Genomic DNA, 16,202 nt, shown 5'->3' with positions numbered 1-16,202 from the left:
TTCTTTGGGGGCCGCCGGCTCCCACTGTGGCTATGCCTGCTTCCTACTGAGGGGCAGTCGGGGACAGAACGTGGGAGGTCTGCTCTGTGGATGAGGGAACAGCGTGCCAGGCTGATACCATTTCTGTCTCTTCGCACATTTCTGAGGTAGGTTTGCAGTCTCCTGAGGAGCACTGTGATTTCAGATCACTGGCAAACAGGGCTGGTTTGCTGAGGTCTGTGCAGGTAACGGTTGCACTCCCCTTTCACTCAGCAAGCTGCTAAGCGGAGGGACAGGGGCCACAGCTGGCCAGCCAACATCTGAGCTGGCAGCCTTTTTTCGTGTATAAACTGAGCTCCCTGTAGGACAAAAAAAGCTTCTTGGGGAACTTGTGTCAGCTGGAACCTGGAGGTGCTCGGCAAACTCCGCAAAGGGCTCACCTGTTGGTTTGATGAACCATTTTTTGTCTTATCTGAGATCTAGGTTTTGGGGAAAGGCCCGCTAGCACTGGATGCTCCCAGTGACGGGATGGGAAGCAGCCCTGCAGCCTCCCTCTGCCCATGCACGTGAGTCCAGCCCTAGGCTGGTCCACAGCTGGAGACCAGGCTGCGTTCCCCCAAGACCACAAGAAAGGTCTGGGATAACCCTGTTGCTTTCTCCCAAAATCTGGTGTGTGTGCAAGCCGCCAGCCACCAGTGGCAGATGGAGAGTGGGGCTGAGACCCACACAGCACCACCTGTGGCATTCGCAGGAGGAAATGACACCTCCTGCCTATTGCTTCTGTGCACAGGCTGGGACTAGCAGTCTTCTGAGTTTTCCCTGTTTCAGCTTTGCTAATTCAACTGAATCAGTTTAAGTCAAATCCTCAATGTAATCTGTAGAGTCTGGGCATCTTGGTGCATTCAAACAGATTTGCTCTTTGTTGCAAAGTGCTGTGGGCCATCAGAGAATCAGGTAAAATACCTTCCATTGCATGGAATGACTTTCTGCTTTCCAGCTTTTTTTCCCTTTGCACTTCTCCAACATCTGCTGTGGTCTCACCTAATCAGTTAAGTACCACTCTAGACTATCAGATCTCAATAAGAAAAGACCAACTGCTCCTCTTAATACATCTGCTTATTGCCTTCTGATTAAATTTCTAGTGGATTGACCAGGAATTTGAGTCGTGAAAATGAACTACTCCTTCATTTAGACCTTTTATGAAAGCGCCACTGGGAGTCCTGACGACAGCCTTACACATCCTCCATACAAGCCAGCCTGAGAAGAGAAGCATGTGATAATAGGACAGGAAACCTGTCACCATATTCCCTGAATTTTGGGGCAAGGCTTTTGTAACTGGGTGAACTTGAAGCTTCAGGTTTTATTGAAGAGTTGTTGGTAGCTCCTGGTTTAATTTTGTTTGCAGCTGAAAGCTTAGTGAAGCAGGGACCTGTCTCAGCTTGAGGTGCGTTCAGGGCACTTGGAGTTTATTCCCTTCTGAATCCTCCTGAGATGTAAAGGGCGAGCAAAGCCGTGTTGTATTGCAGGCAGCTTTTGCCTGTGTCTTCACTTTGTGGAGAAGTTTTGAGACCCATCACTTTCAGTCACAGCACCAAAGTGCAGTGTGAGTCCCTGGGAAGAGCTGCTGCATCTCTGGCAGTACAGGCAGCAAAGCAGCCTACAGCTCCCCTCTGAAGGGAGCTGCAGCAACTTGCTGCCGAAGTACCAACGTGCTGCCTTTTCATCCCTCTGTTCTCTTGGAGAATTATGGTGGGAGAAAATAAACATTGTTTAGGAATATGCTTCTCTCTTTTTGTTGTAAAAAGAGCCTTTCCCCTGCTGGTTACAGCACTGAACTGTTCTGGCAATGACCAGCTGGTATGGGCAAGGCCAGGGCTCCAGAGCATTCACAGGGGTAATTTTCCTTGCACAAAAAGCCTTGTGATCATTTTCAGTCGCTTCCTAGGTGTGAAATGACCCCGGGTCCAGGTTTGCACCTTGCTTTAAACAGCCTGACACTTTCCGTAACTTCAGAGTTGCAGGATGCTGTTTCCTAGTCCCTCGTGTTGCACTGGGGCCACGGGCTCTCTCTCCGCTGTGTTTCAACCATCTTTTGTTTTCTTTTCCAGCAGCTGCAGGTGGTTCCTTTATTCGGCGATATGCAGATAGAACTGGCCAGATACATTAAGACCAGTGCTCACTATGAGGAGAACAAATCCAAGTGAGTGCCTGCCATAATGTCTCTTGGCTTCTGTGTGTGTCCCAAAAACCGGGGGAGCTGCAACTCTCCGGCGTGCGTGAGGTCTGTGCACGGGTACCCGTGTGTGTCCCTGTGAGGTGTGAGTCCCGGCGTGCCGGCGCGTGCCGGCTCTGTGTGCACGTGTGTTCCTGCCTGTCCTTGCATGGGAAGATGTCCTGGCCGGCCCCCGATTGCGTGCGTGTGCAGCTCTGAACCTACGTGTAAGCGTGCCCCTGCGTGCAGGCAGGGGTGCGGGCATGCCTGTATGTCCGGGAGGGTGCTTGGCGGCCGGCAGCAAGGCAGGAGGAAGGAAAGGCAGCTGGCACATGGATTCCGGGCAGCCGCTGAGTGCTTGCGAGGTGTGTGAGTGCGAGCAGCGTGTTCCTGCTCTGGAGAGATTTTAATCCACATTTTTCATCCCCAGGACAAAATCCTCCAGAGCATGAACGCAGCAGTGGACCTCTTTGCAGTAGCCAGGGCATCTCCTCTAGCTCAGGCAGGTCTTGTGAAGGAGGGCAGTGGGAATGAGGGTTGAACTGGGGAGGTCAGATGCATTGAAAATTAATGAATACTTAGGGAGAAGAGCAGAAATTGAGTCTTTTCGGCAGTTCTTGTGAGCGTAAAGCACCGCTTCCCAGCCTGGGCTCACAGGCCGTTTGCTGCTCCCGTCAGATGAACCTGCAGGCGTTGTTTCAGATAACACCAGGCATGTGTGAGGCCCCACATATCCTTGTAGTTTCGCATTGTGCTCAGTTATTGCTAGAAGGACGGGTGTTAGGTTTGGATGTCCTCAGAACGACGTTTGCAACCACACGTAAGCAAAGCCCATCCGAGTGGTGTCTGGCTGCAGTCGCTGGTGGCAGCCGGCTCTTTCACCCATGGGAGCACATCGCATGGAAAGCAGATTTCTCTGGTACCTGCAAGAAGCAGCCCAGCTGAGCTGTCTACAGCAGGACAGGGACTAACCTGCAGTCTCGTCTCTCTGCTTCTGTTTGCTCGTCCCCTTCCACCCCGGCAGGTCTGGTTTTCTGCCTGCCCAGGAACGTCCTCCCCTGCCTTCCCAAAGGCTGGTTGAAAAGTGCCGATGATTGTTCACGAGAAATTTGAAATCAGTGTGGCAAAGCTTGCTGAGAAAAAGGTTTTCAATTAAAATTGAAAAAAAATTTTAAAAAAATCTACAAAATGTAAATTTAAAGAATATTTTTGAAAACTCGATTTAAAAGGGAAAAACTGTAAAAATTTACGCCTTTTTATCCCAAATCATTCAGAAAGCACATTTCAATGAAACGTGTCAGCTGCATTCATTTTCTCATCTCAAAGCCAAGGCAGCTCGCGGGCTGTTTACCTGTGCACAGTTTTAATGTCTGTCTTGAAGTGTGTCTCACCAGGTCTGTGTGCCGTACCTTACTAACCAATGTTTCTTCCTCACTCACTTGCTTCCCCAGCAAATTGCATGGGACTCCCAACACTAACTCTGCCAAGGTGGTTCCATGTAATCCCCATTTCTTACTAATATTGTTTTTGTCACTTTCTTTCCCTCCCTGTCTCCATGAAAGTGGATTTAATTGGTGTTTTTCCTGCATGGCGCTTTGTTTCCGCACTGTGGACTAGGCTGTGTGTGGCAGGAAGGGCTGGTGCAGCCCGGCTGTTCCTGCTAACCTGCCAATTGTCCGGTGGGGAGCACAGGACATTGGAACGGGTAAGAGCCAAGCGATGGGACTGTGGGAGGATGGATTTCACAAGGGATGACATGGTCCAGCACTTCCAGGACCTTCTACCATCACAAATACTGGCAACAGGTGCCTCGCAGTTAACTGCAGGAGTATGTCTTTGTGTCTGTGTCCGTATCAGAGGCAGGTTTCTTGCCTTCCTTTTGTATGGCAAATCTAGATTGGAGAAGATGACTATCTGTCTTAAGATGGACAATTATTTAAGGGGGGGAAAACTCCAAGATCTGAACATTTACATTGTGATGACAGAGTAAGACATGAGGATCTCACTGACAGGCATTTGCTTGCATAAAGCATTTTGGTGGAGCCGTTCTGGTTCAACGTCTGTGGCTACTACAGAATGGGGAAAAAAATGAGATGTTGAATTAAATAGTCCTGATTTGCACCATTTCTTCATACGATTGTGCCTTTGGAAGGGGAGCGCTGCCTTCTTTTAGGACCCCATTACACTATTACACAGTATATGTTGCTCAATGCAAATGAAAATCTAGTTCACTTAAGCATATTCTGCTCATCATTTATACCCAGGGTTGTTCGTTGAGCTGGTAGTGTAAGCCAGCACCAAAAACAGAGTGAGAAGGATATTTCCTTGCTGGCCTCTTTTAGGGTCTTTCCTTGCAGGAGAAGGCAGCATGACCCAGACCTTTCAGACCTGGAGGGGTAACCTCTAAGGGCATGATTATCCTTTAGTTTAGCAGAAAGGATGCAAATGATGCTGGGGCTCTGCAGTTCAACAGTGTAGGCCCAACAGTGGCCCTGGAAATAGCCACCTCTGCCCAGGAGGGCAGGTGAGCCCAACATGGAGAGCAGCCTTCAGGGTGAGTGGAGCAGAGATGTTCAGACTGAAAGGTGAGGCAAGTGTCCCCATCATGGTGTGTGAGACCACCTCTGGAAGATGCCACACAGCAGAGGACAAGAGAGAGACACAGGCTGACATCTGCCCTGAAGGTGGCATGTCTTGAGCATGTTGAAGTGAAGAGAGCAGTTGAGTACAAGGGTTTGTCCCTGGGGTGTCTGAGTGTAGCCCTGTGTCCTGTCCTTGAAACCCTTGCGCTTTTTTTGCCCAGGTGGACGTGCACTCAGAGCAGCATAAGTCCCCAGTACAACATCTGTGAGCAGATGGTCCAGATCCGAGACGACCACATCCGCTTCATCTCGGAGCTCGCTCGCTACAGCAACAGCGAGGTAAGCCCAGCAGGTAGTCGCTGTGATCAGGCTTGTTAGACAGACGAGGCTGGGAGAGGACAAGTGTGGTGGGAGCATGGTCTGCCAAGGACATACAGTGAGGAGGGCAGAAGGACACAAGTGGAACTAACCACTTCTTGATCCAGCAATAAAAAGGCAAGTTATGAAAGGTCCCTGCAGGTGCAAAATCACCTGCACTGATCTATTGCAAAAGCTTCTGCTCTTTGGCCACTGCTTGGTTAAAATAAGAAATAGAAAAATTTTTGCAGCTGTTTATTGTTGGCCAGGTGTCAGAACAGCAATGTCTTGCAAATGGGTCTTTTGTCTTACACAGAGCTATCGGTCAGTGATATCGGTCATTTAATGAGGGCACCTCTGTTTGTTTCATTACTGAATGTTGGAGCTCTCTCTGGTGTAATTGTGACTGGTTTTTTGCAAATGTGTGATCCTCAGTCATCACTGTTAGTTTAATGAATTGTTCGCATTCTCAGCCCTTTTCTTTTTGACATTCGTAAGTGCTTATTTGAACTTTTAATCAGTAAGAGACTCTCAAGGATTTCTAATACCAAGGATGGTCTCGCCTTGACATGATGTGATGTTCTCCAGGTGGTCACTGGCTCAGGACTGGACAGCCAGAAATCAGATGAGGAGTACAGGGAGCTCTTTGACCTCGCTTTACGGGGACTGCAGCTGCTGTCCAAGTGGAGTGCCCATGTCATGGAAGTGGTGAGTGTGTAACGTCCTCCTCTTCCCAGGTGAGCGTGAACGTTTTGACATGGCACGTAACAAAGACTGTGGAAAGGTGAGCTTGCTTTCATGCCACCTAACTTTAGGCCTTTAACAAACATGCTGAGACCAGGCAGCTCATCACCCTGAGCTCCCCTTGTACCACACAGAGAAAGAGCTTGATCATCTCACCCTAGACCTGAACTGCCCTTTACAGGTGCTGGGGTGTCCCCACTGATGTTAGAGGGGGCCTGTGTGACTGTTGTCCTAAGCTGAACACCTTGGTTAAGTACTGAAGGCTGGTCGAGATGAGTGTGGGGTTTGAGCAACTAAAACTGTAATTCAAATGATGGAAATTCTTAATTTGAAAAGTTTCAACCACATCTCAACACAAGTCCATGGATGTCAAAAGCGCAGTATGACTGGCAGCCCCCAAAATAAACAAAGCCAGTATTCAGTACAATGATAATAAAGCTAAGAAGCACAAATTCTGCTCCCAAAGGAATGTCAACCAAAGGTAGTAATGTCTAGGGAGTGTTTTCCTGGTATAGGGCCCTCTTCGGTCCCTCCATCCTGGCTTCTTAGTCATTGCCATGTTGACAGTGTCTCTTTCTATCTTCTAGTACTCTTGGAAGCTGGTTCATCCCACAGATAAGTTCTGTAACAAGGATTGCCCCGGAACAGCAGAGGAGTATGAGAGAGCCACCCGGTACAACTACACCAGTGAGGAGAAGTTTGCCTTTGTGGAGGTAGGTGCCAACTGTGTAAGAGTAAGAAACTGCCAGGGCTGTTTTCCTGTCCGTGTTCCTCCAGACAGGAGGAAAGTAGGAAAAGGCGTCTCACCATACTTAGCAGATCCTCAGCCAGTCCCCAGGAGGACCTATCAACTCCTGGTCCAGCTTTCCATGGACAGTGGGAATAGTCCTCCACGCCTGGCTTTGGGAGGCCGTCACACCTTCGTCTTGCCTTAGACTGTCCAAGATGGTTTGGACATTGCCTTAATTTCTGTGGCTCACTCCCTGCTGGGAATTGTCACGGTGCTTTTGTACAAAGAAGACTGTGCCCTGGTGCAGATGCAGGTCTGTGCAAACCACGCAGCTGCACCCACGTGTGAAGCACATGCAGTTTCCTGGGATTGTGTGTTACTAAGGATACCAAGAGATCAGGGGTGGAAATGGAGCCTGCCAAGGAACAGGGGCCATTTGCAAGAAACTGGGGGTGTAAATGCTCTCCTCAGCTTATTGTGATCTGTAAAGCAGCTCATGTCATTGAAAAAAAAATACCTTTGTCATTACTGAAACTAAGTTACTTGAATAGAATTAATTTAATCCCAAATTCTCTTAATGTTGGACTTACGGACCTCTCCATACAATGGAAAATTAGCAAATACATCTGGGTTTAATTTTTGCTTCAGGTAATTGCCATGATCAAAGGTCTGCAAGTGCTGATGGGCCGGATGGAGAGTGTCTTCAACCAAGCCATCCGCAACACAATCTATGCAGCCCTGCAGGACTTTGCCCAAGTGACCCTGCGAGAGCCACTGAGGCAGGCAGTCAGGAAGAAGAAGAATGTTCTGATCAGGTCAGTCTGTCCTTCAGTGTAATGGAAAGCCCATGTATTTATTTGTGTAACACATTTGTACTATATAAGCAGGGGACCCTTACACCACCCTTACACCTCATGGTATACAACCAGTCAACATACTTTGGCCAGCAACTCTTGCCAGTGTAACTTTTGGGCCTGGCTCCCTCAGTAATGACCCCACCTCAGGTACTTTTCCTCCCATATGTGCACAGCAGTGAATATTTTCATCGTGAAGAAGAATCAAGCTTAAGCACTGCTTTACCTCTCCCACCCACTCTAGTGTCCTTCAGGCAATTCGGAAGACAATCTGTGACTGGGAGGGAGGTCGGGAACCTCCAAATGATCCTTGCCTGAGAGGTGAGAAGGATCCTAAAGGTGGATTTGATATTAAAGTCCCACGAAGAGCAGTAGGACCATCAAGTACACAGGTATGTAAATCTCCATCTCCTGTGTAATTAATGGCCTGATTAATGGCCTAACAGCCATGTAGGAGTCTCCCACCCGGTGGATGAGCAGCTGATTCTGTGGTCTCCTTCACAAAACCTTCACATTCTTGTGTGTTAAATGTTGCTTTGGTGCCTAGTTCATTGTATGGTTCCCAAAGCCTCCTTTTAGGGGTGTAATTATTTTTAGCTCGGAATCATGGTGGCTTATGGGTGCAGAGTAGTAGCCACCTGGGAGAAGTGGTTGTTGCAGAATGGCGTGGATATATGTGGTGGTGTCTCACTGGAGAGTGCTAACTGTGTGTTAACTTTCTTGCAAAGCTTTACATGGTGCGGACCATGCTGGAGTCCCTCATAGCAGACAAGAGCGGCTCAAAGAAGACTCTGAGGAGCAGCTTGGATGGGCCAATAGTCTTGGCCATTGAAGAGTTCCACAAGCAGTCCTTCTTCTTCACCCATCTTCTCAACATCAGTGGTGAGCTTATGGCAAGGGGAGGCTTGAATCAAACTCTTGCATGCTCAGACAGGCAAAGGTAGACCATCTTTGCTCCTCATTGGCCAATGCAGAAGATTTTCCTTGTTTTTTCCCAAATGTTCTATTTCTGCATGGTACAGCCGTGTTTCTGGGTAGTAATCACTGTGTGAACAGGAATGAGTCAGCAATAGCAAATACCTACAAATGGTAGTTTAGTTTCTAGGGCTGGAGTTTTCTTTCCATCCCAGGCAAACTTCTGAGCCACTGGGCACAGAAGAAATCTTCCAGAGTAACTCTGAGCCATTGAAATGTTCTCTCTGGAGCTCTAGAGCAAAAGGAATGATCCCTTCTTTCTTCTTCCATTACAAAGTGCTCAGAAGGCACGGACGTGATCTGGGTTTAAAAACAGAGACATCCTAGAAAAATGTTCTGTACCCAAAACAAGTCTGCTGCAGCAGCCACCTCCTGTGCACTTCCTGCACTGTCGTCCCCATAGGGGTAACATGATGCCCTCCCACCGGGGGGATCTCCTCTGTGTTTTAGAAGCGCTGCAGCAGTGCTGTGACCTGTCCCAGCTCTGGTTTCGGGAGTTCTTCCTGGAGCTGACCATGGGCCGCCGTATCCAGTTCCCCATTGAAATGTCCATGCCCTGGATCCTCACGGACCATATTCTGGAAACCAAAGAACCCTCCATGATGGAGTAAGAGCCACTGGGCTGTGTTGGGACTGTGCATGCGCTGGGGCTTGGGATTTTGTTGTGGAGAAGGGTAAGCTGGTGATGAGCAGTCTTTTTGATGTGGGGGGGAACATAGATGTTTCTGGACTTGGTGTCACATGAATGTGTCGTGTATGAACACCTCAGCAGCAGATGCACACTGGCAGCTTCCTGGCACTGGCACGCACTTACACATCGTAAACCGGCAGTTGGCAACTGCTCTATTCGGATGTGGGCACAACTCAGTAGTACCTTGGTGTGCAACCAAAGGGATGTGGGCCCTGGCTAAGGCACTTAAACATTCCTTTTTATATATGTGATAAATGATGAGAGGAGTTGCTGTTATGCAAGTATAATTATGTTCATAATATCTTCCTCATTAGGAAAACTTTGGTTTTCCTAAAATTTACGGCCATTGCCAGGGCACTCTGCAGAGCGAGGGCAAGATGAAAGCTTTCCTAATGGCAGAGAAGGAGCAAGTGTTGATTGAACAAGCCACAGTTAGCTCAAATCCAGATCTGTTCTAGCAAGTCTGACACAGGGAGCAAGAAAGAGGATTTGAGGGGCTGGAAGGAGTGGAGGTGATAGGGGTGATGTCAGAGAAAAGCCAGTTTTTGCACCAGGTAGGTCACATGTACTGGCTTGTGCTTATGCTGCTCCAAGGTTAATTTGAGACATGATCTGTCTTCTTGCCCTCAGGTACGTACTGTACCCCTTGGACCTCTATAATGACAGCGCATACTATGCCTTGACCAAGTTCAAAAAGCAGTTCCTATACGATGAAATTGAAGCTGAAGTAAGTTATCTTCATTTTTATTGCATGGGAAGAGCTCGCTGGAGTCACATTGCCCTGTTTGAGAGCCCCACCCAGCAGTTCAGTGAATTTATTATTGACATCTCCTGAAAAAAATACCCCACCAGACAGAAGTTTTCAGAATATCAGAATTTCCAGAGAGCTTACAAACTGCCTGTCAAGGGCTTCGGCTCAGCTCTACACATGGGGAACGTGAAAGCCAAAGGCTCTCAGACACTGAGGGCTTGGCAGAGGCTGGCTGATGGGCAGAGAGTTTTGAGACATGAGAGGAAAACGAGAAACCGGAGATCCCTTAGAGAGAAGGATGACTGGGGATGGGAGACCAGGACCTGTAAGAACATGCAGAAACTGTAAGAGAGAAATGTATCTGCAATTTTCTGCTTAACTTTAGCATGTGAGAACCGCAGTGCGGTTTTTAGATAGTGTGACATAAATGTATGTATTAAATTAGAGCTCTGTATTGAGTTGTATTGATCTTGCATGTGTAGGAAGGAGCTGCCCTGTGTTGGTGACACTCTCACGATGTCTTGGTTTTTTCTCCCCCAGGTGAATTTGTGCTTTGATCAATTTGTGTACAAGCTGGCAGATCAGATCTTTGCCTATTATAAAGCGATGGCTGGCAGGTAGGAAAACTTGACTGCTGCTGCTGAACGATGATACTGCTGCATCCAAATTGCTGTTAACCGAAGGGTCCCCTCAGGGAGTGGCCACCATGGGTAGACATAACAAAATAGATCATCCCTGTCCCACAGAGCTAGTTGACCATGTCAGAACAGTGTGGGTGGAAAAAATGAATTAATGGTGGAAAGGAGACGTGGTTAAAAGTAAAAAAATAATAATTGGCATCCTAAGTAACTGTCTGAGTACAATTTGTGAGAGCAGCAGAAAAGCAAACTGAGTCTGTTGAAGACACGGCCTTGCTTGACTTCTGTTTGTGTACCAGGCAGATGAGGAGAGGAAGCCTCCCATCTCTAAGAAACAGGAACATGCACTTGTCCTAACCCCAGTAAAGTAGAAACACTTGTAAAGGCCAGGAGGGTACTCAGCTGTAGGACTTCTGCTTGTTCCCTTGTGGGGAGTTAGGCTGTTTGTGACATTTTCTTCTAACAATTTAAAGCACACAGATGAACTCTACTGAGACTCCTCCTCTCGTGTCCCCAAAGGTGAACTAAGTCCAAACATAATCTAGAGACAAAACTTCTTGTAGACTTACATTGAAGACTTAGAGAAGGACAGCAATCACTATCACCAACCAATTGTTCCCACTGCAGATCTTCAAGGAGGGAGCACACCAGTGTCTGGCACTAGTGGCATCTTTCAGCACAGTCTTTTACCTTTTGAATGTTTTAGCCATAAAAGCCAAGAATGTTGGACCACAGCATGGCAGTCCCCAGATAACAACCACTGCTCTGTGATTTAGTGTTGTAAGCAGAGTTATTAACATGTGGAAATTTCTTGGCATTCAGAGCAAGATTAAAAGAAGGATGAAAACAACTCTGGAAAAGATCCAGAGAAAAGCTAATAGCATATGTTTCTTTTTTCCTGACACTGCTTCCCTTTTTCAGTGTCTTACTGGACAAACGTTTCCGGGCTGAATGTAAGAACTATGGGGTGATCATTCCATACCCACCATCCAACCGCTATGAAACACTGCTCAAGCAGAGGCATGTCCAGGTACAGTGCAAGCAGCAGACTCCAGTACTCATAGCTCTTGGTCTATTATCCTTTCACTGGTGGTTTGCATCTTAGTGCTGGGCTCAATTGAGGTCAGTGCTGGAATGAGAAGGGTTGAACCTGTTTCTGACACCACTCAGAGGGCATGGAGCCTGAAAGGAAAATGAGTTACACTCCACATTTCCCTCCTTACCTCTTAAAAGTAATGGTAAACTCAACCGAGGCATTTGCATTGCCACTTTCACAGTTAAGCAGACTTGGATATTTGATTTTAATTTGTGTCTGTTGAGAAAGAAAATCTTTTTTCTCCCTCTGTATATAACATACAAATATCTTTTCTCAGTTGCTAGGTAGATCAATTGACCTGAACAGGCTGATCACCCAGCGTATCTCAGCAGCGATGTACAAATCTTTAGACCAGGCCATTAGCCGCTTTGAGAGCGAGGACCTGACATCCATAGTGGTAAGAACTGTTATTGGCTGCGAGTACGAACAGAGTCCATTAGCACTGCCATGGACACACAGTCAACTGTCTTCTGCCTCAAGTCCCACCTACAGTAGGTTTCAGCCAGCCATGCATTCTCCTTTATGCTGTTGAGTCTCTACTGTTTCTATCAAAAGTTAGATTTTGCAGAGCTTGTATAAGAAAGTCCCGTAACCTGTGAGAAGGAAATCTTGCCTTTAAATTCCCTCTGTTGGGAGAAGGTGGCTGAGATGCTGTCTGTGCGTGTACACGATTTGCTGTCTTTGATACATTACAGGAGCATCAAAGTCAAGTAGTGTAAAATTACCAGTTTCCACCTTTGAAGGATTCTGATGTGAAAGCCAGCCACTGCTCAGTGGGGAACAAAATAATTTTGCTTCCTGCAGGTTTAGGAGATACAGGGCCAGGACTCCCTTGAGTAGAAGTGTAATTGGCCTTGGCCACTGAGTTAAATTGATGTCTTCAGCATTTGCTACATCCTCACCTGGAAAGTTCTGTGTGGATGTGGATATAAAATCATTCCCCTGGCAGTTAAATCAGCTGTTTCTGTTGTCATCTTGGTAATATGTTGTATTTGCCACTGCTTTTTGTGCTGCAGGAGCTGGAGTGGCTCTTGGAAATAAATCGCCTGACTCACAGGTTGTTGTGCAAGCACATGACTTTGGACAGCTTTGATGCCATGTTCCGGGAGGCCAACCACAACGTCTCCGCGCCCTATGGGCGCATCACCCTCCACGTCTTCTGGGAGCTCAACTTTGACTTTCTACCCAACTACTGTTACAATGGATCCACCAACAGGTGAGGAGGAAAAGCACGGCAGGGAGCACCTGGAGACCCTGCTTTTCTTTCCAAAATGTCAGACCTGCCACATAATCTCACCACAATGCATGTGAATATTTTCATTTCCTATGGGATTTAACAGTTACAGGTAAAATGAAGTTACAGCCCACCCCCTGGCCTTGAAAATGTTAGTAATAAATACGAGCAACAGAGTTAGATGGTGATTGTAAGCAACTGGGCTGGTTTGGTTTAGAGGGCTGGTTTACTGAGCAGCAGAGCTGTGGTAGCTGCTCATATGTGGTTTTCTTGCCTGCCCCAAATGAGAAGACACCTCACCTTTGGTAGGTTAAACTGACGTTTTGCACCACCAATAGATTGGGGCAGGAGTTTGCATTCTCGGGTAATTAATTGGTAATTAGTCTGCAGCTGCTGTTCGTCCCAGACTGTACCATATCTGCATTCAGCACGATTAACAATTAATCTGATCACTTCCCTCCCCATCTCCCATGCCCACCACAGGTTTGTGAGGACAGCGATCCCATTCACGCAGGAACCCCAGCGGGACAAGCCAGCCAACGTTCAGCCGTATTACCTCTACGGATCCAAGGTCAGTAAATGAGCCACAACAGCCAGAAAAGGTGGATGTTGGAAGTTTTTATTTAGGAATAAAGGAATGTAAGAACTAGTTCATTAACAGAATGGTGGGTGCAAATGTGCAGGGTCATGTTGCCATGTGAAACCAAAAAGCCATGCAAGAAGCAGATTCAGTGTGCTTTTGCTGTTGCTTTTGCTGTTATTTTCCCATATTCTTCTCTGTAACATGCTGGGGGATGCTAACACTGCTCTGTGCTTGCTGTTGGCACTGAGACCAAGTCACATCCATCTAAATGCGCAGAAAGGAGAACGAGTTGGAGCTCCAGGGTAGTGCTCCTCCCCAAGGAAGGTACCACTTCAGGAATCCCATTTGTGGTTTAGAATGGGAATTACTAAAATGCTTCTATGTGCAAATATAGACTACTTAATACTGACAAAAAGCTCTTTTGTCAGGCTGTTTATACAGGCGTTATGAGGGCTTGGGGTGTGATGCTCATGGAGGATCACTCAAGTGTGAAACTGCTTGAGTGGAGTTTATTTCTTGTGCACGTTGATTAATGACTGTGGAGCGAACCTACAGCACTGACACAGAGCAGCTAACGACACTACAGTCAGCTGAGCCTGGCTGTTCCCAGAGAGCTGACTTGGTTTCTTTTTCAAAAACCCTCAGCAAATGAGAATATTTTTGTCACTTGACAAGAATCTTTCTCCCTGTGACCAATGTCCCCACCTCATGTTCTACCCTGGGACAAACAGCCGCTGTGGACACACAGACAGTCCTGTTGGCAAGAGCTGGGAAAGAGCAGAACGAACCAAACTTCTAAGCAGGGTCTCCCTCTACTTTGCTCATTGGAGGCCATGCTGTGGCAAGATGGCCCGTTTATCGTCACTGGTTTTGTAGGAGAAAAAGCATTGAGGAGAGCTGTATGGACTCTCCCTCATGAAACTGGAGCTCCTCATTAGGACGGTGGTCATGGGGACTTCCAGAAGTTCCTCTCTCAGTCCTTCGTTCAGTGGACCCTCTGGCGAGCTGCTGCCTTCGCCCACTTCTTCGGAGCTGGCGTCGGGATGCTTCAGCCTCGCAGCCTGGTGGCACCGTGCGGACCAGAACCGCAGGCAGCCGTAGGCCAGGAGAGCAATGAAGCAGAGGAGCAGCAGGCTGCTCACCATCCACATGGAGGTGGTTGGTTCATGCTTAGAGCTGCCGAAAACCAGGGGGGTTTTGTCCAGAGTGTGGAACGTGGTGCAGTGGTTGCTGGAGGGGTAAGAGTTCTTGCACGTGATGCAGAGGACGTAGATGGTGGACGGTGTCAGTCGATGGAGGACGAGGGAGCTGAGGGGGTGAGGAACTCGCTCCTCACGGTGGAAGTTTTGGCGTAAATAGCCAGCGAAGACGCTGTTCCAGTTGGGGCGGTACATGACATGGTAGTAGTTCTCCGGACAGGGGTTGCTCATGGCCCAGGAGACAGTGGCACTGGTGTAAGTGATGTTGTGCACTTGGATGTTCATTGTGCCCCTGTAACTAGATGCAAGGAGATGCTGAGTTTCCTGATTTGTGACACTGACATCAGTGAAGTCTTTTCCCTGGCTATACTGGCTCTTAGATTGGACTCGGGACTATGCCTGGCTAGCTTAGATTAGATGCTAGGTCTTAGATGGCTAAAATTACAGAAGATTAATCCTACTGGTGCCCAGACTACTGTATCACCCTGCTTCATGGCCAAAAAACCCAACTGGGGCATAAGGTGCACTCTATGCTCTAGTTTAGATTTTTTTTTTTTATCTTTTCTTTTTGACTGGTTGTCTTTAAGGAAGCTTTTTTAGCTTTTTTTGTTTCCCTTGGAATAGAAAAGATACTGCAAGTGTGATGAACATAAACCGATCATTAAGCTAGCTCCAGCTTGCCTTGCAGAGCTTCCAATAGATATTTTGATTTCACACAGTTTTTTTAAATGCTATTTTAAAAGCTGTATAATGATGGATTTACTGGTTTAAGCTGTTGCTGCATTTTCTGTATCTAACTTGTTGCTTAATATAGCATAAACTCTTTCTGTTCCTATAGCATCTCACACTGTAGTATCAGTGAGATAAAAAGTCACTGCCTTTAGGGAAGTACAAATACATGAATAATAAGTACAAAGCGCTCCTCCAGATAAAAGACACTGACTGCTAACAAACTGCTGTTCAGCAACAGCCACCAACCACTTCAGGACATCACTCCTTCAGACCCCCAAAGTGCTCTCTGAGCCTCACTGTAGGGTTATCTCTCCCAACCAGCCAAGTGCTCTAAGCAGAAGCTGCATAGATAGACCTGGCTTCTCTTTTTCTTTCTTACTCTCTCTTCTAATGTAACTAACTTTCCTTTGATTCTCTCAAGCAGCAGCTCCTCTTAACGACCGTTTAAACCATTCTTACAAGAGGAGCAGAACACATGCACCCATCGCTGAGCCCCCCCAGAGCCGCAGGCAGTGCTTACCTCCCCGGGCAGGTCCGTGGTGGCCCGTTGGTGAGCAGCGTGGCCACGGGCGAGCAGCGCCTTCCCCTCTTCCCACCGCTTGCCTCCCTCCTGCCTCTGCTAAATCCCTTCCCCGCGCTGTCTCATATTATACCCGGCTGGGGCTCCGTCATCTCTCACCATAGCAACCAATAGGAAACGATGGGCAGGCATCTTTGAGTGATTTGGGGATGTTATCCCTAAAAGCTTTTGCCTGGAAGAAGTATGTGACTCAGATGGAAAAAACAAGCCAGGTAGTTTTGTTTGCTGGCTTGTTTGGGTTGGTTGGGGTTTTCTTTTTTTCCCC

General features: G+C 47.5%; 2 protein-coding genes across 4 annotated transcripts in view; one reads left to right on the top strand and one right to left on the bottom strand.

Moving 5' to 3' along the window:
- Window positions 1-16,202, top strand: part of CYFIP2 (cytoplasmic FMR1 interacting protein 2) — a 42,706-nt gene that overhangs the window by 9,056 nt on the left and 17,448 nt on the right. For 2 of the 3 annotated variants that reach the window (XM_010182777.1, XM_010182775.1), the window contains 14 exons: window positions 2,088-2,179; window positions 4,995-5,112; window positions 5,719-5,838; window positions 6,462-6,587; window positions 7,253-7,419; window positions 7,703-7,850; window positions 8,187-8,340; window positions 8,884-9,040; window positions 9,755-9,851; window positions 10,416-10,492; window positions 11,435-11,543; window positions 11,887-12,006; window positions 12,626-12,825; window positions 13,327-13,414. In XM_010182777.1, coding sequence (XP_010181079.1) covers window positions 2,088-2,179; window positions 4,995-5,112; window positions 5,719-5,838; window positions 6,462-6,587; window positions 7,253-7,419; window positions 7,703-7,850; window positions 8,187-8,340; window positions 8,884-9,040; window positions 9,755-9,851; window positions 10,416-10,492; window positions 11,435-11,543; window positions 11,887-12,006; window positions 12,626-12,825; window positions 13,327-13,414 — 1,773 coding nt within the window. The remainder of the gene's footprint in view (window positions 1-2,087; window positions 2,180-4,994; window positions 5,113-5,718; window positions 5,839-6,461; window positions 6,588-7,252; window positions 7,420-7,702; window positions 7,851-8,186; window positions 8,341-8,883; window positions 9,041-9,754; window positions 9,852-10,415; window positions 10,493-11,434; window positions 11,544-11,886; window positions 12,007-12,625; window positions 12,826-13,326; window positions 13,415-16,202) is intronic. The other variant, XM_010182776.1, reaches the window with a different exon arrangement.
- FNDC9 (fibronectin type III domain containing 9) lies at window positions 14,248-14,910 on the bottom strand. The gene has a single exon (XM_010182773.1). The coding sequence runs from the start codon at window positions 14,908-14,910 to the stop codon at window positions 14,248-14,250; it is 663 nt and encodes a 220-aa protein (XP_010181075.1).

This window comes from Mesitornis unicolor, unplaced genomic scaffold (assembly GCF_000695765.1).
Source record: "Mesitornis unicolor isolate BGI_N332 unplaced genomic scaffold, ASM69576v1 scaffold11004, whole genome shotgun sequence".
Classification (NCBI taxonomy): Eukaryota; Metazoa; Chordata; class Aves; order Mesitornithiformes; family Mesitornithidae; genus Mesitornis; species Mesitornis unicolor.
Note: the sequence above shows the minus strand (reverse complement) of the source record. Positions and strands in the feature narration are given on the sequence as shown.

What these genes read in the sequence shown, in the direction of transcription:
- FNDC9 (XM_010182773.1), bottom strand. Translation starts at nt 14,910, where the DNA reads ATGAACATCCAAGTGCACAACATCACTTACACCAGTGCCACTGTCTCC.